General features: G+C 37.1%; 2 protein-coding genes and 1 pseudogene across 4 annotated transcripts; all 3 read right to left on the bottom strand.

Moving 5' to 3' along the window:
* Positions 1–4,880: 4,880 nt before the first annotated feature.
* Positions 4,881–6,777, bottom strand: LOC131973691 (nuclear factor 7, ovary-like). 2 transcript variants are annotated; one of them, XM_059335748.1, is made up of 2 exons: positions 6,539–6,772; positions 4,881–6,091 (listed from the first exon to the last, which is right to left on the bottom strand). In XM_059335748.1, the coding sequence occupies exons 1-2, from the start codon at positions 6,766–6,768 to the stop codon at positions 5,128–5,130; spliced, it is 1,194 nt and encodes a 397-aa protein (XP_059191731.1). In that variant the 5' UTR covers positions 6,769–6,772; the 3' UTR covers positions 4,881–5,127. The 2 variants fall into 2 exon arrangements, with proteins under 2 accessions (XP_059191731.1, XP_059191732.1); XM_059335749.1 differs by having other exon boundaries at positions 4,881–6,777.
* Positions 6,778–8,908: 2,131 nt separating this feature from the next.
* Positions 8,909–10,567, bottom strand: LOC131973340 (E3 ubiquitin-protein ligase TRIM39-like). 2 transcript variants are annotated; one of them, XM_059335316.1, is made up of 2 exons: positions 10,326–10,555; positions 8,909–10,289 (listed from the first exon to the last, which is right to left on the bottom strand). In XM_059335316.1, exons 1-2 carry the CDS (start codon positions 10,553–10,555, stop codon positions 8,909–8,911), a joined length of 1,611 nt encoding a protein of 536 aa, XP_059191299.1. The 2 variants fall into 2 exon arrangements, with proteins under 2 accessions (XP_059191299.1, XP_059191302.1); XM_059335319.1 differs by having other exon boundaries at positions 8,909–10,567.
* A 4,447-nt stretch (positions 10,568–15,014) lies between these two features.
* On the bottom strand, positions 15,015–18,423 carry LOC131973718 (probable E3 ubiquitin-protein ligase TRIML1; annotated as a pseudogene).
* Between the last annotated feature and the right edge of the window lie 6,137 nt (positions 18,424–24,560).

The following is a 24,560-nucleotide window of genomic DNA, read 5'->3' as shown; positions in this document are numbered from 1 at the left end:
CTCAGATTGTTATATACTGTATAAACACATATATTATTGGATTATTACTACTATTAATGCATTTGTTCAAGCAGCATTTTACTCCTGTCAAGGTATGACTAATTTTATTACCATTATACTGTTATGTGGTGTCATGTATTACAAAAAAAGCTTAATCCTTTTACATTTAGCATTTTTTTTTTCATGATAAATCTTGATATGAATAGTAACTAAAGCTGTCAGCTTAGTGTTGTGGAGTAGAAAGTACAATATTTGTCCAACATTTTCTAAAATGTTGTGAAGTTAAAGTATAAAGTTACATAAATGACGGTTTGTCGATTGAAATCAAACAGCCGCATGATGACAGTACTTCCTGTTTTCTCCACACCCATTGGATAAAAGCCAGACTTTATAAACGTTGCTGCTCCTGCAGTGGTTTGACTTTTCAAACTAGAATTAATCAATATGTGGCACGAGGGATAAAGATGCAGTTCAGTCTCACATAAAGAGGGACACCTGGTCTCCCTAGCTGAAGCTAATGCTAATGCTAGCTGTGAGTGTATTCTGTCTGAACTTAATGAGTCAGAGTTCACTCACTGTGGTTTGGTTTCTTACCTGTTTGTTTTTTCCGACTAAATTTACACATTTAAAAAATCTAAATATTTACACATATTTATGGTGTAATATTCATTTAATGGTTAATCAGATGTAAAACAGTCAGTTTCTGGTTTGAACTAAGCTTTGACTAAATCTTCAGTGAGTGTATTTTGTCTATGTAGGACAGTTTACTCACCAGTGTTTAACACAGATTCTGCTGCTGTTGTTGAGAAAAACCTGCTGGATTCAGTTGAAAGTTTCTTTAGAGAGAAACAGAGAGACTTGTCTCGACTGCAGCTCTGCTGTTGATAACAGGAAATGTGACGTGGTTGCAGCTCTCCCCTTTTAGTATGACCCAACCTGTCATTAAGAGTGAGAGGTGGAGGAAGTATTCAGATCCTTTTCTGTAGTAAAAGTACTAACTGCTCTGTGAAAATACTCCACTACAAGGAAAAGCAGGTGTTGTATCATTATATATGATGTTTATGGATTAATATTACTGCTGCATTGATCTGTATGTTGCATTTTACTGCTGTATATGTTTCAGATTGTGCAATGCGTTGATGCATTGTAGTTTAATCTACAGTAATGCATCATATTTATTATTATTATTTTGGTGTGTTTTTATCAGCTGTTTTTAGCTTTGTTATGATACATTTTCCAGCTGATCCAAAAGGGTTTTTAAAGACTTTGTTTAGCTGAAAAAGTAGGAGAATTTTCTCAACACATAAAGGAACACTTCATCCTTCAGTTTATCACAAACATTCAAAATCAACACATCTGGACATTACATTACATTACATGTCATTTAGCAGACGCTTTTGTCCAAAGCAACTTACAATAAGTGCATTCAACCTGAAGGTATAGACTTAGACCACAGGAATCAAGTAAGTACAGAACTTTAAGAGCCAACTGTCATCGCTAAAGGAGTGCTATATGTTAAAGAAGAAAAGAAGAGAAAAGAAGAAGAGCATTTTTTTTTAAATGTTTTTAAATATATATGTTAGGTGACCATGACTTAACCGAGGTATTGTTGGAAGAGATAGGTCTTCAGCCTGCGGCGGAAGATGTACAGGCTGTCTGAGGTCCTGATGTCGGTGGGGAGCTCGTTCCACCATTTGTGAGCCAAGACAGAGAAAAGTCTGGAGGTGGTTTTGAGGCGAGTTGACCCACGCAGGGTGGGAGTCGCCAGCTGTTTGGCTGATGCAGAGCGTAGAGGACGGGCAGGGGTGTAGAGTTTGACAAGGTCCTGGATGTAAGTAGGACCTGAACCATTAGCAGCGGAGTACGCCAGAGCTAGAGTCTTGAAATGTATCCGCGCAGCCACCGGTAGCCAGTGGAGGGAGCGGAGGAGGGGTGTTGTGTGTGAAAATTTGGGAAGATTGAAGACCAATCGAGCAGCTGCATTCTGGATGAGTTGCAGAGGTCAGATGGCTTTGGCAGTCAGACCTGCCAAATCTGGAGACACATGTTGTTGTTTTTTATAGGAAGGGGATAATAAACTGTAATCTGAAAAGTAACTAAAGCTGTCAGACAAATGTAGTGGAGTAAATAATACAGTATTTACCTCTGAACTGTGGCAGAAGTATGCTAACAAAAAATGTAAATCGATAGGAAAAATGTTTCAGTCAAGTACAGTACTTGAGTAAATGTAATGTTTCTTTTTTCCAGCATTGACTACATTGAATACCTTCTTACACGTAAAGTTGTGCATTTGTCATTTTATTCAAAATTCTGAGGAGTTTTCTGGTGAAAAATACACCAAATATACACCACTCACTGAACCATGGCATAAAGATCATAACATTTAGGTAAAGAAACAACATCGGAGCAATAAACAGACATTTCTAAGAGTGAATGGCAAGACAATAGACAACAGTAAACAGAGTTGGTTTGTGAACACGAGTTATCTTCAGCGTTTCTCTGTGAAAGTGGTAGAAACATGTTGAGTGTGTGAAGTTGATCTCAGGTGTGAAATGTTGATCTTGTGTCTGCATCAGGTGAGCGTCCGTGGATGGATTTGTGTCTGACGGCGTACGGAGCAGAGGACGACGGGGGACAGAACCAAACCTGCTATCAGATCTGCCACAGCACCATCACCAGACCCTCGTCCACACGGCCCAACGCCAACCCCGCCTGAACCGCCTGCAGGTCAAAGGTCACCGCTAAACCTGAGTCCTGCTGAAAGAAAAAGTTTCTATCTAAGTAAATTTTAGTGTTCAACAAAGTTGTTATTAGTATTTATTGTGTAGAATTAAATAAATGTACATAAAGTGTGTCTGTTAAAGTTTTTAAAACTGCTGACTGACATGTGAGTGTTTTCTGTTCAGCCTTTCAATAAAGTCATTTACTATAAACTCTTGTTCTGATCTGTGGTGTGACTCCGCCATCTGCTGGACAACTGACATGATGACGCACTTTATAAAAGAATTGTTTTTATCCTCTAATAATATATAGATACAGCAGAAGGCAGAGACACATGGTGAGTACAAAAGAGAAAAGTATATGTTTCTGTTCTTTGTACACCTTTCCTTATTTTCTTATTCATCTATTCTCATTTCTTTATACACTTCCTTAGGTGCATGGTTGGGATTCATTCTTTATGGGACATTTTGTGCTCCTTTCTCCTGTTCCAATACCATTTTTTTTCATCCCAGTACCGATATCTGATCTTGTGTTTCAGCGGACAACGAGGATCGATCTGATACCAGAGTGTTTATTTGTTGTATAAATGTTGTTATTGTTGTGTGGTCTGGCTCAGGTTCAAATCCTTTATAAAACACAAACAAATCCATACAGAGAACGAATAGCAAATATTTATTTTATTATCTAGATTGACAGTTAGTCATAACTGAGAAGAAACTTAAATAAAGGAATAAATGACAATTCCTGTATTAAATTGTTAAAGTGAAGCCACAAGTTGGTAAAATAATATTATTGTAACAATGTAACGAATCACAAGCGTTACATGCTGACTTGAAGTGTTCAGATCCTAAAGTAAAGCACTAATGCCACACTGTGAAAAGACTCCACTACAAGTTAAAGTCCTGCATTCCAAGCCTTTAAAAGTATTTTAAATTGTGCAGTTAAATAATCCCTTTCAGTGTTTTATTATTATATAAGATGTATTTGTGTTAATATTACTGCTCCATTAATGTGTGTGTTGCATTTTATTGCTGTTGATGTTTAAGGTTGTGCTAATTTTAACTCCTTGATGCTTTTGGGTAGTTTAATCTACAGCAATGCATCATATTCTATTAAATTATTTTTAGCATTGCTGTCCTGTGAGCAACATGTCTCTAAAAAGTCATAAAAAAAGATGTTTTCAGCTTTGTGACAATGCATTTTGCAGCTGATCAAAGAGGGTTTTTAAAGAGTAAAACTATGTGTCTGTTGCTTAAGTATAGCTAAAGTATGAAAACAAAGGGCATTTTTACTGCTCAATATCATATAAGAAGTTTTTATATAATATTACTGCTGCATTAATGTGAACGTTGCGTTTTACAGCTGTAGATGTTTGAGGTTGTGCTGCTTTTAACTCCTTTATATGCTGTTGGCTAGTTTAATCTACAGCAATGCATCATATTCTGTAAGATTTGTCAAATCTTTGTAATGTATCTCTAAAAAGTCAGAAAAACTGCATTTTCCCCCCAGCTTTGTGTTTCCAGCTGATCTGAGAGGGATTTTAAAGATTTTAATTTAGCTGTAGATGTTGGAGAATTTTCTCAACATAATAAAGGAACACTTCATCCTTAATTCTATTACAAACATTCATCATCACATCTGGGGATACGTGATATTAATGGGACAGGAAAGGGACAAAAAACTGAAAAGGAACTAAAGCTATCAGACAACTAGAAAAAGGAAAACACTCAAGTTAATACAAGTACATAAGTACAAGCAACAACATGTACTCAAAGTGGTAAAAGTAGTCAGTCATACTATATAATTATTGGATTATTATAATTGATGTATTCATACGTAAGAAATACTTTGTTGTCTAATTAATTCTTACTCCTTGATATCATTTTGGTAGTTTTTTTCTGTAGCAACTTATCATATTTTATAAACGGATCATGTTTTGTTATCTTAATTTGAAAAACGAACTATAGCTGTTAAATGTAGAGAAGTAAAAGTAGAATATTTCTCAGTAAATATGGTACAATTTTGAGGTGCTTTAAGAGAAATTAAGTGGAAACTCTTTGTTTTTATTCATTTGGGAATTTATTCAATTTGTTCAAACTTTACAGTCTACAGAGAGATGAACACAATTTGAAATAAAAACAACACAGCAGGCAGACAAATTTTCTCTGATGTGCAAAACTAATAATAATGTACTAATAAATATGTACAAAATTTACCCCAGAAAACGTTCTAGAAAGAGATCTCTTAATTTGTTATTTAATTTAAAATGGTAAAAGTCCATTGTTCTGATGATTGAGCAGTCTTGAAGGCAGGTAATACATTCATTAAAGTACATTTCATATTTTCTAATCTAGTCTATCATTGTCTTAAAATCTGTTGTCTTCTGTAGAAAATCAAACGGTTGTTCTAATCAGTGCTATTGACAGGACAGATGACCAGAGGGGCAGAGTTTTTACCAGCATTGTTATTACATGGACTGAAGTATAGGTAGAGTTTCTCAGTGAAGAAGCAGCCAGTAAAGGAGTAGATAAGAGCTGCAGCATCAACATCATAAAAGGAGACCAGACCCTCCTCATAATCCACAAACACCCCCACCTTCTCAGGCCGAGACTTCAGAGAGAGACGGACTGAAGGGCCAGCACCAGCTTTGTACTCATTTTCATTCCTCAGCCATATTGTCCAGTAACCATTCTGAGGTTCCAGTGTGATGAGTCCCTTCCTGTTGATCGACTCTCTGGCCACTCCTAAACCCCACTCAGTCTTCCCTTTAACCTGAACCTCGTAGTAAAATCTTCCTGAAGAGAAACTCTGCTTTGAGAACACATTACCATAACAAGTAAATCTCTCTGGGTTGTCTGGGAGATTTTTCTTTACATTACCACAGCTAACTTGTTTTCCATCATCAGACAGGATGAGCCAGGGATTTGCTGTATCAGGATCGAGTGTCAGATCCACTGCAGACTGCTGGACCCTCTTCAGCTCAGCCTCAGCAAGCAGCTTCTTCATCTGTTTACTGAGCGTCTCCTCCAGCTGATTCACAGCTCTCACCACAGTCCCCTCATATGAAGATGGACGGACGCTGACTTCTGTCCAGTCTTTGATGGGTGGAGCAGCGTTCAGAGAGGTGAAGCTTTGGGGGAGGTGGAGGTGGTCTTCAGACTGTAGGAGCTGCTCCACCTCAGTGCTTCTCTTCTTCAGCTCAGAGATTTCCTGTTCCAGCTCTTTGATGAAGCCTTCAGCCTGTTTCTCTGTCTTTCTCTGCTTCTCTTTGATCGTGTCGATGAGCTCGGCCTGGCTTCTCTCAACAAACTCCTTCAGAGCGGTGAAGACCTGAACACCATCTGCTGTCTCTCTGTCTGCATCTTCCTTACTGAGCTCCACTGAGTGTTTGATCTCCTCAATCTTCAGTCGTCTCTTCTGGATCATCTGCTGAATTTCACCCTCAAGCTTAGCCTTCTTTCCTTCATATCCTTCTTTCAGAGAAACAACATCATGTGTCTTGTGGTCTAAAACAGTGCAGAGGATGCAGACACACATCTGGTCGGTCTTACAGGACAGCTCCAGCAGTTTATCGTGCTTCGGACACATCCTGCCTTCCAGGTTCTCCACAGGGTCAATCAGCTGATGTCTTTTCAGGCCTGACGCTGTCAGATGGCGCTGTAGATGAGTCTCACAGTAGGACTCCAGACACACCAGGCAGGACTTCAGGGCCTTCAGTTTGGTTCCAGTGCAGACGTCACAGGGAACTTCTGGTTCAGAAACTTGCTGCTCTGAGCTGCTGCTGCTGCTGGCTTTCTGTTGAGCTGACTGTCTGAACTGAGCAGCCATCTCAGAGATGAAAGTATTCACCTGCAGCTCAGGTCTTGTGTAGAAAACCTTTTTACAGTTGGGACACTGATAGGGGACATTAATATCCCAGTGTTTAGTGATGCAGGTTTTGCAGAAGTTGTGTCCACATGGTATGGTGACTGGATCAGTGAACACATCCAGACAGATGGAGCACAGAAACTGATCTTCAGTCAGCAGACAGCTGGCAGCAGCAGACATATCTACACTCTGAGGACAAGAAGGGTGAAAAAACACAACTGTTATTACATATTGATGGAATGTAAGGAATATCACCATGAATGTGTTTGTCATATTGCACCCGACTAATTGAACTAAATTAACTGAGAAAATGGTGCAAGGCAAATATTTGCCGTAGCTTCATGGCCTCAGTCTGAATGTGTTCGGCACCTGATTGACTAAGACAGCTCATCCTGCAGTCAAGTCCTGGGCCCCGTTCCAGTTAGAAAGTTCACCTAACCCTGGGCCTATCCCTGAACTCTGAGTTGATTTACCCTCAGATGGGAAACTCTGAGTTTCTGGTTCCAGAAAAGCTGATTTGAAATAGTTCAAAAGGCATCATTAATGGAGCTGTGATATTACAATTCACCATGGCAACAGCTAAAACAAATCGTTGAATTGTAAATCCTCACGCGATCGTACAGTGAGTTAGAACACAATTTTAGATCTAAAAAAAAGTAGAAGCAAAAGCACTGTTTGCAGCTGCAAAGGAGAGAGGAGAATAAGATTTAATCACAAGTGTAATATTACAGGTGAAAATAATGGTATTGAACCTAAAATGTATTCATTTAGTTGTAATCCTGCTGGCAAAAGACAGCTGAAAATAAAATATAAGAACATAGTTCAGGTAGAACCGAGGTGTAACTGGCTCATTGCTTCTTTCATTTTATTCATAATTGACTGATTTAAGCAAATATAACTCTGTTGTTTTTTTCAAAGTGTAGTAGATGTTTCAGTGCCAGGGTCACTTTTCCTTTTCACTCAGCAAACTATAGCTTTTCTGATATGTATGCAGATATGTTCTGAATGCATTTTTAAAGTACAGTACATTATTTTAATTCCAATTTAATAATGAAATGGTAAAAAAAAAAGTCATAAAAAAAGATGTTTTCAGCTTTTTGACAATGCATTTTGCAGCTGATCAAAGAGGGTTTTTAAAGAGTAAAACTATGTGTCTGTTGCTAAAGTATAGTTAAAGTATGAAAACAAAGGGCATTTTTTACTGCTCAATATCATATAAGAAGTTTTTATATAATATTACTGCTGCATTAATGTGAACGTTGCATTTTACAGCTGTAGATGCTTGAGATTGTGCTGATTTTAACTCCTTTATATGCTGTTGGCTAGTTTAATCTACAGCAATGCATCATATTCTTTAAGATTGTGAAATGTTTGTCATGTATCTCTGAAAAGTCAGAAAAACTGCAATTTTTTTCCCCCAGCTTTGTGACGATGCATTTTCCAGCTGATCCGAGAGGGCTTTTAAAGAGTTTATTTAGCTGAAGACGTTGGAGAATTTTCTCAACATAATAAAGGAACATTTCATCCTTAATTCTAATACAAACATTCATCATCACATCTGTAGATACGTGATATTCATGGAACAGGAAAGGGACAAAAAACTGTAAAGTAACTAAAGCTATCAGACAACTAGAAAAAGGAAAACACTCAAGTTAATACAAGTACATAAGTACAAGCAACAACATGTACTCAAAGTAGTAAAAGTAGTCAGTTATACTATATAATTATTGGATTATTGTAATTGATGTATTCATACGTAAGAAATACTTTGTTGTCTAATTAATTCTTACTCCTTGATATCATTTTGGTAGTTTTTTTCTGTAGCAACTTATCATATTTTATAAACGGATCATGTTTTGTTATCTTAATTTGAAAAACGAACTATAGCTGTTAAATGTAGAGAAGTAAAAGTAGAATATTTCTCAGTAAATGTGGTACAATTTTGAGGTGCTTTAAGAGAAATTAAGTGGAAAGTTTTTATTCATTTGGGAATTTATTCAATTTGTTCAAACTTTACAGTCTATAGAGAGATGAACACAATTTGAAATAAAAACAACACAGCAGGCAGACAAATTTTCTCTGATGTGCAAAACTAATAATAATGTACTAATAAATATGTACAAAATTTACCCCAGAAAACGTTCTAGAAAGAGATCTCTTAATTTGTTCTTTAATTTAAAATGGTAAAAGTCCATTGTTCTGACGATTGAGCAGTCTTGAAGGCAGGTAATACATTCATTAAAGTACATTTCATGTTTTCTAATTTAGTCTATCATTGTCTTAAAATCTGTTGTCTTCTGTAGAAAATCAAACGGTTGTTCTAATCAGTGCTATTGACAGGACAGATGACCAGAGGGGCAGAGTTTTTACCAGCATTATTGAGAAAGGCATTGAAGTATGGGTAGAGTTTCTCAGTAAAGTAGCAGCCAGTAAAGGAGTAGATAAGAGCTGCAGCATCAACGTCATGAAAGGAGACCAGACCCTCCTCATAATCCACAAACACCCCCACCTTCTCAGGCCGAGACTTCAGAGAGAGAAAGACAGAAGGGCCAGCAAGAGCTTTGTACTCATTTTCATTCCTCAAACATATTGTCCAGTAACCTTTCTGAGGAGACGCTGTGTTGACTCCCTTTCTGTTGATTGACTCTCTGGCCACTCCTAAAGTCCAGTCAGTTTTCACTTTAACCTGAACCTCGTAGTAAAATCTTCCTGAAGAGAAACTCTGCTTTGCTAGGACACAGGGACATCTATCAAATCTCTCTGGGTTGTCTGGGAGATTCTTCCTCACATCACCATGTTTAACTTGTTTCCCATCATCAGACAGGATGAGTTCAGGATGTGCTGTATCAGGATCGAGTGTCAGATCCACTGCAGACTGCTGGACCCTCTTCAGCTCAGCCTCAAACAGCTTCTTCATCTGTTTACTGATCGTCTCCTCCAGCTGATTCACAGCTCTCCTCACAGTCCCCTCATATGAAGATGGACAGACGCTGACTTCTGTCCAGTCTTTGGTGGGTGGAGCAGCGTTCAGGGAGGTGAAGCTTTGGAGGAGGTGGAGGTGGTCTTCAGACTGTGAGAGCTGCTCCACCTCAGTGCTTCTCTTCTTCAGCTCAGAGATTTCCTGTTCCAGCTCTTTGATGAAACCTTCAGCCTGTTTCTCTGTCTTTCTCTGCTTCTCTTTGATGGTGTCGATGAGCTTGGCCTGGCTTCTCTCAACAGACTCCTTCAGAGCGGTGAAGACCTGAACACCATCTGCTGTCTCTCTGTCTGCATCTTCCTTACTGAGCTCCACTGAGTGTTTGATCTCCTTAATCTTCAGTCGCCTCTTCTGGATCATCTGCTGAATGTCAGCGTCTGTCTTCCCCAGCTCGGCCTTCTTTCCTTCATATTCTTCTTTCAGAGGAACAACATCGTGTGTCTTGTGGTCTGAATGAGTGCAGAGCATGCAGACACACGTCTGGTCGGTCTTACAGAACAGCTCCAGCAGTTTATCGTGCTTCGGACACATCCTACCTTCCAGGTTCTCCACAGGGTCGATCAGCTGATGTCTTTTCAAGCCTGACGCTGTCAGATGACGCTGCAGGTGAGTCTCACAGTAGGACTCCAGACACACCAGGCAGGACTTCAGGGCCTTCAGTTTGGTTCCAGTGCAGACGTCACAGGGAACTTCTCCTGGTTTAGAAACTTGCTGCTCTGAGCTACTGCTGCTGGCTTTCTGTTGAGCAGACTGTCTGAACTGAGCAGCCATCTCAGAGATGAAAGTATTGACCCGCAGATGAGGTCTTGAATCAAAAACCTCTTTGCAGTTGGGACACTTACATTGGACACTTTTATCCCAGTGTTCAGTGATGCAGGTTTTGCAGAAGTTGTGTCCACATGGTGTGGTGACTGGATCAGTGAACACATCCAGACAGATGGAGCACAGAAACTGATCTTCAGTTGTCAGACAGCTGGCAGCAGCAAACATATCTACACTCTGAGGAAAAGAAGGGTGAAGAAAACTGTAACTGTAAAATACACATCTTTAGATTATTTGCAAAGGTGTAGTTTTTCAAGTGACTTGCCCAAAGCAACAGTGGATTTTTTTCTGTCAGATCACCAGGCTAAAAAAATAAGGAAAAACATGGTGATCTTTGCTCCAAAACATTTACTCTGGTTGCCTCGGTGAATTACTAATTCTCAATATAGTATTGAAAAGTATTGGGATGTAATTTTCAAGTAAAATCTAATTATTTATACTTTAGCATATTAATCAGTAAGACACACAAAAGCAGAGCTACAGAATGGAGCAGGTGGAGGGGGAGATGGGCTTATTGTGGATGTTTATTTTCTTATATATGCAGCCATAATTGCACCCAATTCACCATGGTGAAGTTAGTTTGAAGCTGGATATTCGACAGCCATTCACTCACAAAACAGAAACAAATTACTGTTTAACACATTACTGATGCTGACTTGCCTATTTTCCTGAACAGACCAATAAAGAATAAATGACCAGTCAAATTTGTGTTTTTCTTAAGTAGCCTCTATGTAATGTGACCCATTAACTTCAAATTAATACCAGAAATTACAACCACACTGGCTGAATAGAACACGACTCTCCACACAAGATTTCAGTGTCTACAATTGAAGTGTGAGGTCATTATTCTTAACGTAGGCTAAACATTGTTATTCCAATCTATGTTTTATTCAACACATTTATGACTGTCAATCTGACAGTTTCTAGCTTGCATTTGGCTTTGAAACTTATTTATTTTAAAGTATCTGATGGAGTTGAACAAGTTGAACTTCCTGAGTGGAGCTCAAGTTTGAGTTCATACTGGTTGCTGAAACAGCGGTAACTACAGGAGCTGTGTAAGGTTGAGAAAAAAGTGTTTGACGTTCAAGCAGGGCTGCCCCTGACCAAAATGGGGCCCTAAGCGAAAAAAATGTATTTGAAAAAAACTGTTGCTATTGCTACCTATTATTACTATTTTTGTCATTGTTATCATCATTATCATTATTATTATTATTATTATTATTATTATTATTATATAGTCTACATAAAGTCTGGTATTTCAAGATGTAGCTACATTCAAATTTAGTTCCTTCTGTCAACAAAAGTATCAAATACACTAATTTCTATCAATATTTATCTCTAATATCTCCTCCAAAGTTGCCTGTCATAGATTAAATTAGCCAACAGATGGCAACATTTTACATCCATTAAAATATTAGCATTAGCCAAATCCTTGTGTGGTGATAAAATAGATTATAAACTTTATCCGAAAATACGACCAACAACTGATAAATTTATCACCGCCTTTCAACAGAGGTGAATGCATATGCAGACAAAGGTGTTAACAAGACATTTAATAAATGGTAAGGGCTGCTGGAAAATGACTTTCCTCTCCGGACCACAGTCCACATCTACTGGAGGCTAGCATCTCTCCTCCTACCTTTGGAGTAGCAGCAGCAGCTGAGCATGGAGGTTTAGCATTTTAGCTGAGCATTTTACTAGTGCTGGGCCATTAACACCATTAACAGCTTTAATGGACATGAACGGCGTTAACTCTTCTCTCTCTTCTCCTGCCCCTATTGGATGGCGGGGCAGAACGCGGTGCGTGTTCTGCGTGTAGGCAGGGGCGGCCCTGCGTTCAAGGCTACTGATCAAAGTGTGACTGCTGGGGCTGATATAAGTTGTAAAATATATTAAGCTTTATGCCTTTACATGTAATAAAAGAAATTATCTCATGAAATCAGACGCTGTAGTGGTGGACAGTCCAAAGGGCATCCAGCCGAATCTATTATCTGTCATTACTTTGCTTTTTTTTGTTACTGTTAGATTTAGCTACTGCCTGTAGGTCTATGTGGTTAAACAAACTTTTTAAGATGTTGGTGCATCAAAACTCATGTTTCCATTAATGAAAAAAAGTTCGGAAAAAGTATGTAAATTAGCCTAAAATAAGGCCATCTGTGACTCCGTTCTGTCTCAGTTAATCTATTTGAAGCACAGACAAGCTGGTTTGGTTTTTACTTTTATTCTGAAGAGCCCAGCAAAATGTACCCTGCATTATAAAAAAGAAATATATGAAATAACATGTCAATATTTTATATGCTAAAAGAGATGTACAATAACAAAAACTCAGATTTTAGTTTTAATTCAACTTTGACTAAATCTTCAGTGAGTGTATTTTGTCTCTGTAGGACAGTTTACTCACCAGTGTTTGACACAGATTCTGCTGCTGTTGTTGAGAAAAACCTGCTGGATTCAATTGAATGTAACAGAGAAACAGAGAGACTTGCCTCGACTGCAGCTCTGCTGTCGCTCACTTAAACTTTGATTTTATTGGAGAAAATGTGACGTCACAGCTCTGCTCTTTCAGTCTTGCTCCACCTCTGTAGTGTATTTCTGTGAATGAGAATATATCGACTCCTGGGAAATTTTGTTTGAAGAAAGAAAATAAGTTTAAAGTTTAGAACAGTTTTAAACTGAGATGGAGAATCCTGCTGATTGGCCCAAAACAGATGATTGATGTGTTGTTGTTTATTTCTTTGATTCTCCCTTTTTAGGACTAGTTTAAGTGCAATATTTTTGAAGTAAAAGTATTTTTAAGTAAAAGTGAAGTAAATGATTTAAGGCAAACCCCCAAAATCACATGTTTTGGCCACATTAGAAACACCGTGTGCTGTTTTTCAGCTGTCATGTCAGTCAAAAAACAAAACAATAATCAGACACAATAAAATCGTCTCCCGTAATGTTATTCTTAAAGTAGCCCAAACAACGGAAATCAAATATGTGTGTTAATGAACACATTTATGACAAATTACTGTCGTATAGTGTTTGGCTTTGAAACTTTTTTAAAGCATCTGATGAAGTAGTGCAAGTTAAACTTCCTGAGTGGAGCTCAAGTTTGAGTTCATACTGGTTGCTGAAACAAAGGCAGACAGCAGTAGCTACAGGAGCTGTGTGAGGTTGAGGAAAATGTGGTTTGAAGTTCAAGGCCACTGATCAAAGTGTGACTGCTGGGGCTGATAAAAGTTGTAAAATGCCTTTATGCCTTTACATGTAATAAAATAAATGATCATGAAATCAGACACTGTTCTCGTGGATAGTTCAAAGGACATCTAGTCGAGTCTATTATTTGTGCTGACTTTGCTTTTCTTTGTAATTTGTCAGATTTAGCTAGTGCCCGTAGGCCTATGTGGTAAAACAAACTCACTTATTAAGATGTTGGTGCATCAAAACTCATGTTTCCATTACAGAAAAGAATAAGGTAAGAAAAAGCCTCTAAATTAGCCTAAGATAAGGCCATCTGTGACTCCAGTAACTAGTCGAAGTACAGACAAACTGGTTTGTTTTTTACTTTTATTCTGAAATTCCCAGCAAAATTGACCTTGCATTCTGAAAAAAAAATCTAAAGAAGCATGTCAATATTTATAAACTAAAACAGATTCTTCAAACTCAGATTGTAGTTTTAATTAAACTTTGACTCAATCATCAGTGAGTGTATTTTGTCTCTGTAGGACAGTTTACTCACCAGTGTTTGACACAGATTCTGCTGCTGTTGTTGAGAAAAACCTGCTGGATTCAGTTGAAAGTTTCTTTAGAGAGAAACAGAGAGACGTGTCTCGACTGCAGCTCTGCTGTCGCTCAGACAAACTTTGGTTTTATTGGAGAAAATGTGACGTCACAGCTTTGCTCTCACATCTCAGTCTTGCTCCACCTCTGTAATATATTTCTGTGAATGAGAATATATCGCTTTCTGGGAAATTTTAGTGGCATGAAGAAAATACGTTTAAAGTTTAGAACAATTTAAAACTGAGATGGAGAATCCTGCTGATTAGCACAAAACAGTTAATTGATGTGTTTGTTTTCTTTCTTTGATTCTCCCTTTTAACTGAATTTAAAGTTCAATCCTTTTAAGTAAAAGTGAAGTAAATGATTTCAATCAAGCCCCCAAAACCACATTATAAACAAGGGAAGTAATCAGTGACATTACTTAGAGTAGTTATATCAGTTAGATATAGACTTTATGCATTCATGTCATCTCAATGTGCATCAGGCTGTGTGGGTATTTATGCTTGTCCTCATATGGCCAGAGGTAGCACTTTGTTATGATCTCCACTAGAGGGCAACCTCAGAAGTTACTTATTCACAACAAACTGGTAACACTGGTTTAGTGTTTATATCATCAAACACAACTCCACCCTTAAATGACACTAGATTTTCAGATGTGATGGGGCGTTGGAGTTCATCAGTCACTCCTGAGAAAAGTTGATGGGGTTTTTAATGATTTTGGCCACATTAGAAACACTGTGCTGTTTTTCAGCTGTAATATCAATTGAAAACAAAACAACTTAATTAGACACAATTAAATCTTTATTTTGCATGCGATCTTTAAAACTGAAAAATACATTTTTTGAAAACACATTACTTTTGTTGTATCCACAATGCTCTTTCGTAATTTGTGCCAGTATGCAACATGATATAAAATGTTTTAAATTTAACAACCATGCAATTGTTACTTTGATGGCATTGTTTACTGATTATTTAACATTCCTGAAGATAGGTAATGCACTTAATGTTATAAATTAGACTACTGCATTGGATAATATCAATCAGTGTGGTTATATGAAAGAAAAAAATTACAAGGAAAGAAATTCTTAAAGCCAACTATTTATACATTTTACATCAACAATATTTTTGTATTTGTTAAAACTTTAAAATAATCTCTACATTAAAATCAAATAGTTGTTCTACTCAGTGTGATTGACAGGAGAGATGATCAGAGGCGCATTATTTTTTACCAGCAGTAGAACCAGGACAGAAGAGTCAGTCTTCAAGAAAAATGAATTTAAAAAAAAGAAGTGAATAAAAATGTGTATATCAGAATCTGCAAAATCAACTATCTTTACACTTTACATAACCAGTAAGTACACATGTATTACATTAAATGATAGTGAATGTTTTTGAAAATCAAACAGTTTTTCTACTCAGTGTGATTGACAGGAGAGATGATCAGAGGGGCAGAGTTTTTACCAGCATGAGTAAAAACGTGAGTCCAGGACAGAAGAATGGGTAGAGTTTCTCAGTGAAGCAGCAGCCAGTAAAGGAGTAGATAAGAGCTGCAGCATCAACGTCATAAAAGGAGACCAGACCCTCCTCATAATCCACAAACACCCCCACCTTCTCAGGCCGAGACTTCAGAGAGAGACGGACTGAAGGGCCAGCAAAAGCTTTGTACTCATTTTCATTCCTCAAACATATTGTCCAGTAACCATTCTGAGGTGTTAGTGGGATTTTTCTCTTCCTGTTGATCGACTCTCTGACCACTCCTAAAGTCCACTTAGTCTTTGCTTCAACCTGAACCTCATAGTAAAATCTTCCTTTAGAGAAACTCTGCTTTGCTGATACATTAACATATTTAGAAAATCTCTCTAGGTTGTCTGGGAGATTCTTTTTTACATCACCATGTTTAACTTGTTTTCCATCATCAGACAGGATGAGTTCAGGATATGCTGTATCAGGATCTGTGTTTGTTTGTTTGTTTGTTTGTTTGTTTTAACATTACATTCAAGTCAAAAACTAAGTATCTGAATTTCCAAAAACGTAACATGTATTCTTTGATAGTCATTTTATACTTACCACTGTACTGAATTTCCTAAACCCTCAAAAAAGAAAAAAACAAAAACCTGGTAATATTTACACTTTTATACAAAAAATAAAATTAAAATTCTTTTTCCCCTTTTTTCAGTTTTTTAATTTTTTTTTTTTTTTTTACAAAAATAGCAAAGACAAATGTAATTTCCAATCACCTGAACAGAAACAGAGTCAAATATATGGCAATGGTTTTAATAGATTAATGAGTTAATAACACAGTATAGACATTATTTACAAGAAAAAGACATTATCATAATCAGTGAGTGAAAATTTCTTGTTTTTTTTATAATGTTTACATTTATTTCATTACTTGTATGTACTGATATTTCAAATATGGTAAGAAAGCTTAGGTTGGATTACCTGTAGGAGTGATAGGTCTCTCTTGAAAAAGATATTCTGAATCTCAATGGGACTTCCTGGTTAAATAAAGGTTAAATAAATGAAATTTTATATATATATATATATATATATATATTATTATTATTATTTTTGTTTTCCCTGTTGAAACAATAGAAAGACTGTAACCGTAAACCAAGGTACATACCAAACCATGATTTTTTTTTGTACCACTACACACCTAGACAGGAGTAATATGCAGATAAGCATTTTCATTGTCACTGGGACCAAAGAATGGGTAGAGTTCCTCAGTGAAGCAGCAGTCAGTAAAGGAGTAGATAAGAGCTGCAGCCTTAACGTCATAAAAGGAGACCAGACCCTGCTCATAATGCACAAACACCCCCACCTTCTCAGCCTGAGACTTCAGAGAGAGACGTTCTGGATACTCATTAAAAGCTTTGTACTCCTTTTCATTCCTCAAACATATTGCCCAGTACCCATTCGAAGGGCTCAAAAAAATCCTTCCTTTTCTGTTGATCGACTCTCTGGCCACTCCTAATGTCCAGTCAGTATACCGTCTAACACTAACCTCATAATAAAATCTCCCTGAAGAGAAACTCTGCCTTGCTAAGACATAAGCACCTATATTAAATCTCTCCGGATTGTTTGGGACATCTTTCTTTTCATCACGATATTGGACTCGTTTCCCATAATAAGACACGATGACGTTGGGATGTGCTGTATCATAATCAAGTGTCACATCCACTGAGGACTGCTGGACCCTCTTCAGCTCAGTGTTTACCACTTCCTTCATCTTTTCATTGAGCGTCTCCTCCAACCGATGCAGAGCTCTTCTTACAGTCCCCTCATGAAGCGGACGGACACTGAGTTCTGTCCAATCCTTTGTGGGTAGAGCAGCGTTCAGAGACAAGAGGCTTTGGAGGAGGTGGAGGTGATCTTCAGACTGTGTGAGCTGCTCCACCTCAGTGCTTCTCTTCTTCAGCTCAGAGATTTCCTGTTCCAGCTCTTTGATGAAGCCTTCAGCCTGTTTCTCTGTCTTTCTCTGCTTCTCTTTGATCGTGTCCATGAGCTCGGCCTGGCTTCTCTCAACAGACTCCTTCAGAGCGGTGAAGACCTGAACACCATCTGCTGTCTCTCTGTCTGCATCTTCCTTACTGAGCTCCACTGAGTGTTTGATCTCCTCAATCTTCAGTCGTCTCTTTTGAATCATCTGATGAATTTCAACCTCCAGCTCGGCCTTCTTTCCTTCATATCCTTCTTTCAGAGGAACAACATCATGTGTCTTGTGGTCTGAAACAGTGCAGAGCATGCAGACACACGTCTGGTCGGTCTTACAGAACAGCTCCAGCAGTTTATCATGCTCCAGACACATCCTGCCTTCCAGGTTCTCCACAGGGTCGATCAGCTGATGTCTTTTCAGGCCTGACACTGTAAGATGAGGCTGCAGGTGAAACTCACAGTAGGAGGCCAGACACACCAGGCAGGACTTCAGGGCCTTCAGTTTGGTTCCAGTGCAGACGTCACAGGGAACTTCTCCTGGTTTAGAAACTTGCTGCTCTGAGCTGCTGCTGCTGGCTTTCTGTTGAGCTGACTGTCTGAACTGAGCAGCCATCTCAGAGATGAATGTATTCACCTGCAGCTCAGGTCTTGTGTTGAAAACCTTGTTACAGTTGGGACACTGATAGGGGACATTAATATCCCAGTGTTCAGTGATGCAGGTTTTGCAGAAGTTGTGTCCACATGGTATGGTGACTGGATCAGTGAACACATCCAGACAGATGGAGCACAGAAACTGATCTTCAGTCAGCAGACAGCTGGCAGCAGCAGACATATCTACACTCTGAGGACAAAAAGTATGAAAAAACACATAACTGTAAATACACATCTTTTGATTATTTGCAAATGTGTATTTGTCCCAAGCAACAATGGAGGTATTAATCGACAGGCTCAACAAATAAGTAAAAACATGGTGATCTTTGTTCCAAAACATTACCTTTGGTTGCCTTGAGAAAATGACTATTTCTCCAATTATTAAAAAGTCTTTGGATGCTATTTTAAAGAGAAAACTAATTATTTATACTTTTGCAAATATTTATCAGTAAGACATGGTTCAATTAGTATGAAGTTCGATATTCGACAGCCATTCACTCACAAAGCATCAATAAATTACTGTTAACCACAATACTGATGCTCCAAAACATTTACTCTGATGATATATTCTACATTGGTCCGTTTTCAGGAAAACAAGGCAAGTCAGCATCACCAGTCTTAGAAAAATGTGCGTTTCATTTAAGTAGCCTCTATGTAATGTGACCCATCATCTCCAAATCTATACCAGAAATTACAACCACACTGGCTGAAAAGGACACGACTCTCCACATAAGATTTCAGTGTCTACAGTTGAAGTGTGAGGTAATTATTCTTAACATAGGCTAAACATTGTTATTCCAATCTATGGTTTATTCAACACATTTATGACAATTTTCTGTCATATACAGTATGCAGCTAGTAGTTGGCTTTGAAACTTGTTTATTTGAAGCATCTGATGGAGTAGTGTAAGTTAAACTTCCTAAGTCAAGCTCAAGTTCATTTCAAGTCGAGTTCATACTGTTTGCTGAAACAGAGGCAGACAGTAGTAACTAGGAACTGTGTGAGGTTGAGAAAAAATTTTTTTGAAGTTCAAGGCTACTGATCAAAGTGTAACAGCTGGGGCTGATATAAGTTGTAAAATATATTATAGTTTATGCCTTTGCATGTTATAAAAGAAATGATCTCATGAAATCAGACGCTGTAGTGGTGGACAGTCCAAAGGGCATCCAGCCGAGTCTATTATCCGTCATTACTTTGCTTTTCTTTGTTACTGTTAGATTTAGCTACTGCCTGTAGGTCTACGTGGTTAAACAAACTTACTTTTTAAGATGTTGGTACATCAAAACTCATGTTTCCATTAAAGAAAAAAAGGTCGGAAAAATTATGTAAATTAGCCTAAGATAAGGCCATCTGTGGCTCTGTTCTGTCTCAGTTAATCTAGTTGAAGCACAGAAAAGCTTGTTTTTTACTTTTATTCTGAAGATCCCAGCAAAATGTACCCTGCATTATAAAAAAGAAATATATAAAATAACATGTCCATATTTGATATGCTAAAAGAGATGTACAATAACAAAAACTCAGAGTTTAGTTTTAATTCAACTTTGACTAAATCTGCTGTTGTTACAAGACAACAATAACTACACAAACAGAAATACAAAAAGTGAGATAAAAGAGTGTTTAGGTGAATGTTTGGCAATCCCAAGGCTGTCTTAGCTAAGCTAGTTTGCATTTAGCAGGCCTCGTCTATCTGCTGTTACTCTTTTTTGTTATGGATTCTGGTTTCAACTGATTTTTGACTAAATATTCAGTTACAGTATTTTGTCTCTGGAGGACAGTGTACTCACCAGTGTTTGTGTTGTTGATAAAGAAACCTGCTGGATTCAGTTGAAAGTTTCTTCAGAGAGAAACAGAGAGACTTGTCTCGACTGCAGCTCTGCTGTCGCTCACACAAACATTAACTTTCATTTCAGGAAATGTGACGTGGTTTCAGCTCTACCCTTTCTCTGTTGCTCCACCTCTCAGTGCAGCTCGGTGAGGGAGGTTTTATTGTCTTTTTGGGAAATCCTTTCACATTGCTTGGGAACTTATAGATAATAATAATAATATTAATACTAATATATAAATAATAATAATAATAATAATAATAATAATAATAATAATAATAATAATAATAATTGATTGTGATGATGATATAAGAAATCATGACGGCTTATGTCTTATATTACTTTATGCGTCGTTGACTACCCTGAAAAGTGCAATATATAAAATGTATTATTATTTATTATTATTATTATTATTATTATTATTATGATATATATATTTTTTTTATTACAGTGGATTAATGAGAAGTATGTCTATTTCTTCCAATGGTCATATCATGTTTGCATCTTGCTAATGGGCATGTATTAGTATTATGCATAGGATTTTTATTCAGTCAAATGTAACATTTGCTGAGTTTGTTGATTTTAAAAAAAACTTTATTGAAGGTTTGGACAAATAAACTCAACTTCTCATGAAAGCCACGGGTATAAGCTCTCAAATACTTTTTGAATTTCATTTCTATCTGCTACAGAGGCTGAAAAATCTTCTGTTGAATTTCCAGAAAAACTTCAGGTTTTAGGGGGTTCTTTCAAAATCGCCCAGAGGTTTTCCAGGCATTTTTTCCAGGCGTTTCAGGCCTAAATGGGTTAAAGCAACAGGAGACGAGTGGATGGTTAATGGACAGTTTATTGCCGAGTGTTCAAGACAGCCATGTTAATGCTAAAGTATATTTGTTGAGAACACACCCTGTTTGATTTGTAGTTTATTGTATCAATTCACTGTTCATTGTTTGAGGTTAATTGTCACGATGCAGCAGGTAATTTTCAGTCTGTTTCAGCCAGTTTGTATCACTCTTTAGCTGCATAACTGGCATTTTTCTGACATTATTTAGTTGCATTGAGGTGAAGTTACATGTTTGTTTGTTTGTTTGTTTATTTTAACATTACATTCAAGTCAAAAACTAAGTATCTGAATTTCCAAAAACGTAACATGTATTCTTTGAAAGTCATTTTACACTTACCACTGTACTGAATTTCCTAAATCCTCAAAAAAGTAATATTTACACTTTTATACAAAAAATACTATTCTTTTTTTTTCAGTTTAATTATTTTTTTTTACAAAAATAGCAAGGACAAATGTAATTTCCCATCACCTGAACAGAAACAGAGTCACATATATGGCAGTGGTTTTAATAGATTAATGAGTTAATAACACAGTGTAGACATTATTTACAAGAAAAAAGACATTATCTGCTGTCACTGACACAAACTTTCACTAACATTTCAGGAAAGGTGAGTTAAAGCTCACCTGATTCACTGTGGCTCCACCTCCCAGTGGCCCGACACCAAGAAGGAGTGGTGAAGGAAGTATTCACATCCTTTAATGTAACTAACTAATAGTAGTACTACACTGTAAAAAAAATAATCCACTACAACTAAAAGTCCTGCTTTCAAAACCTTGCTGAGGTCAAAGTTAGTATTACCAACAAAATGTGTTTGAAGTATGGAAAGTATAAGTCCTCACTGTGCAGTAAAACTTTTTAGTCAAAAACAATCCCTTTAAATTTATTATTTTATTTTTCAGATCATAGAAGTGCAGCAGGAGAGTGTTGGTGTAATACCCAGACTTCCAGCTAGATGTCACACCAGACCTGTAAGTATTTGCTCTGACGTTGAATTCAGTGAATTTCCATTTGAACATTTCTTTACTGGAACTTTTAATGTATTTCTTGGACTTTTCTTCAAACTGCAGAGGCATGCTGGGACATTTCTGCTGTTTGACTCAGACTTTTAGTTATTAAATAATACACTCTACAGGGAAATTATAAAACATACCACAAATTCCGAATGAATTCCTGCAGGATTATTTAAAAATGTGTGTGAATTTATGTTTTTTCTGTTAAAGAATTCCTACTGTGATATTATGTTAGTCTTTATCATATTCAATAAAACAAAACATAATGCTTAAATAATGCTAAAAGTTACTGTACTTTCTCTCTTTACTAAATAAGTACATTTATTTATTTGTTTATTTATTCTTTAATTTATTAACCAAATAGAGAAATCATCTGTCTGTAAAAAAAAAAAAAAATTTAATAAACATGTTAAAAAATTGAGGAAATCTGATGTCAGTGTCACTTAATGATTAATAATTTTGATGCTGTAATTCTTGATAATCCCACACAGATTACAGTTCAGTGTGCTACAGTTTAATATCAGAGCAGCTTCAACAGATGACTCCTCCTCCCCCTCCTCCTGCTCCTCCTCCTCCTCGGTATCCTGTGTAGAAAAACTTGTCAGGAGGGAGGTGGAGCTGCTCCTCCACCCTCAGCTGAAGAGGATCTGAGAGGTTGGTTAACTTTTCAGTTCAGGTGTTGCTGAAGTTGACATTGTTGACATGTTTTAAGTCAACTGTGAGCTTGAAATGTGAACGTTAACAGCAGGTTTTACATGTTTTTAAGCTTTTAAGCTTCAACAAAATTAAACTTAAAACAAACTTAATCAAAATGTGACCTAATGCACCATGGGCGTGTTGTGTACACAGAAGCTGAAGTCCATGCATGGTTGTTAGTTTCAAAGGTTTATTTTATCCATTGTGAGCAAGCAAACAAGGAGAACAAAGAAACATGGCTCCTGCTGCCTATCTTCACACAACCATAGGCCCACCCAGGTGCATGATGGCCCTCTGCCTACCCACCTACCTATATAACATCATGAAACACAAAATAATATGTAAACTAAATATGCTAAACAATAATGATGATTAAACTAAACAGTTAACTAGCAAAAAGAAATATCAAAATAAGCAAACATCTTGAATAATCAAGCAATACTCATTGCTATTAATAAACTAAACAGACAACTAAGTACTAACAGGAAATAAATAGCTCCATCAGGTTGTATTTAATAAATTGAATCTTTTAACAGCAACAGCTCTTCGTTTGAGATGATGGCCGACATGACATCAGTGACATTTACTGATGTCAACAAGCTGTCATCTTCTCTTTTTATGTATGCCTTATTTTTAATATTTCTCCTCTCTCTCTCTCTCTCTCTCTCTCTCTCTCTCTCTCTCTGTATCTTGGTCCAAGAATCCCTCTTTCTTTTATTGAATTTTGCCAGCCCACCACACCTTTTTGTTTTTCAGTAGTTTTATGATCTGCTCTGGGTTGTTTTCTTTGTTTATCTTTTTGTTAATAAATCATTGTTTTGCACCACTTTGTGGCGATTATGTTAGATTCCCTTTATTGGGAGCCTTTGGTGGGGCTGTAACAGGGAGGTTTATTGTCTTTTTAGGAAATACTTTCACAATGCTTGGGAACTTTTTTATTCCTATTTTGTATGTAACAGTAAAAAGAACACATTGTTACAAACTGACAACATGAGCTACAGTGGCAGCTACAGTGCTGCCTTTACAATCCCACAAACACTGGAAAACTTGCAGTGTTTCTGAGAAAACATGAATAGTATTTATTGGAGTATGCTGATGGTAAATCTGTGTTGGTGTCTATCATTTGTTATTTTCACTGTGCACATTCCTGCTGAGAACTTTTCTATTCAATGCAAGGGCTGGAACAATTACATATTCAAGTCCTGTCAAGTCCCAAACCTGTTGTACTCATTTTTCATTGTCCTGGGATTTTACAATGTCAGAACATGAGACATTAATAGTTTTTCTGCCAAGCATTGAGTCCTCTTTTTCACCCTTCTTTGCCTACCAAGACGTGTTAAAACATGAAACAGCTCCCAGACTACAGAGAATCAGAGCTGGTTGGATATTAAAGAAAAGCTGTATGTGTTGGAAAGGCTGGCATGGACACCTAGTGGACTAGAGTGGTAGTGTCCGGTTCCTCAGTCAGTGGCTGACTGTTCAGACAACAATGTTAATGCTAAAGTATATTTGTTGAGAACACACCCTATTTGATGTGCAGTCTATTGAACCAATTCACTGTTCATTGTTTGAGGTTAATTTTCACATTGCAGCAGGTAATTTCCAGCCTGTTTGAGCCAGTTTGTATCACTCTTTAGCTGCATAACTGGCATTTTTCTGACATTATTTAGTTCCATTGGGGCTCAAATTACATGTTTGTTTGTTTGTTTGTTTTTACTGTGTGAGCTATAGTCAGTGCTATGGTGTTTATTGTGTTTAACTGATGGTTATTGTGAGCCTTATCTCTTAACATTACATTCAAGTAATCAATTCAAAAATTAAGTATCCGAATTTCCAAAAAACTTAACATGTATTCTTTGAAAGTCATTTTACACTTACCACTGTACTGAATTTCCTAAATCCTCAAGGAAGAAAAAAGCTTGTAATATTTACATTTTTTATTTTTTATTAA

Source organism: Centropristis striata, chromosome 6 (assembly GCF_030273125.1).
Source record: "Centropristis striata isolate RG_2023a ecotype Rhode Island chromosome 6, C.striata_1.0, whole genome shotgun sequence".
NCBI lineage: Eukaryota > Metazoa > Chordata > Actinopteri > Perciformes > Serranidae > Centropristis > Centropristis striata.
The sequence above is the reverse complement of the archived record's forward strand: the minus strand, read 5'-3'. Positions and strand labels throughout refer to the sequence as shown.

What these genes read in the sequence shown, in the direction of transcription:
- LOC131973691 (XM_059335749.1), bottom strand. Translation starts at nt 6,768, where the DNA reads ATGTCTGCTGCTGCCAGCTGTCTGCTGACTGAAGATCAGTTTCTGTGC.
- LOC131973340 (XM_059335319.1), bottom strand. Translation starts at nt 10,555, where the DNA reads ATGTTTGCTGCTGCCAGCTGTCTGACAACTGAAGATCAGTTTCTGTGC.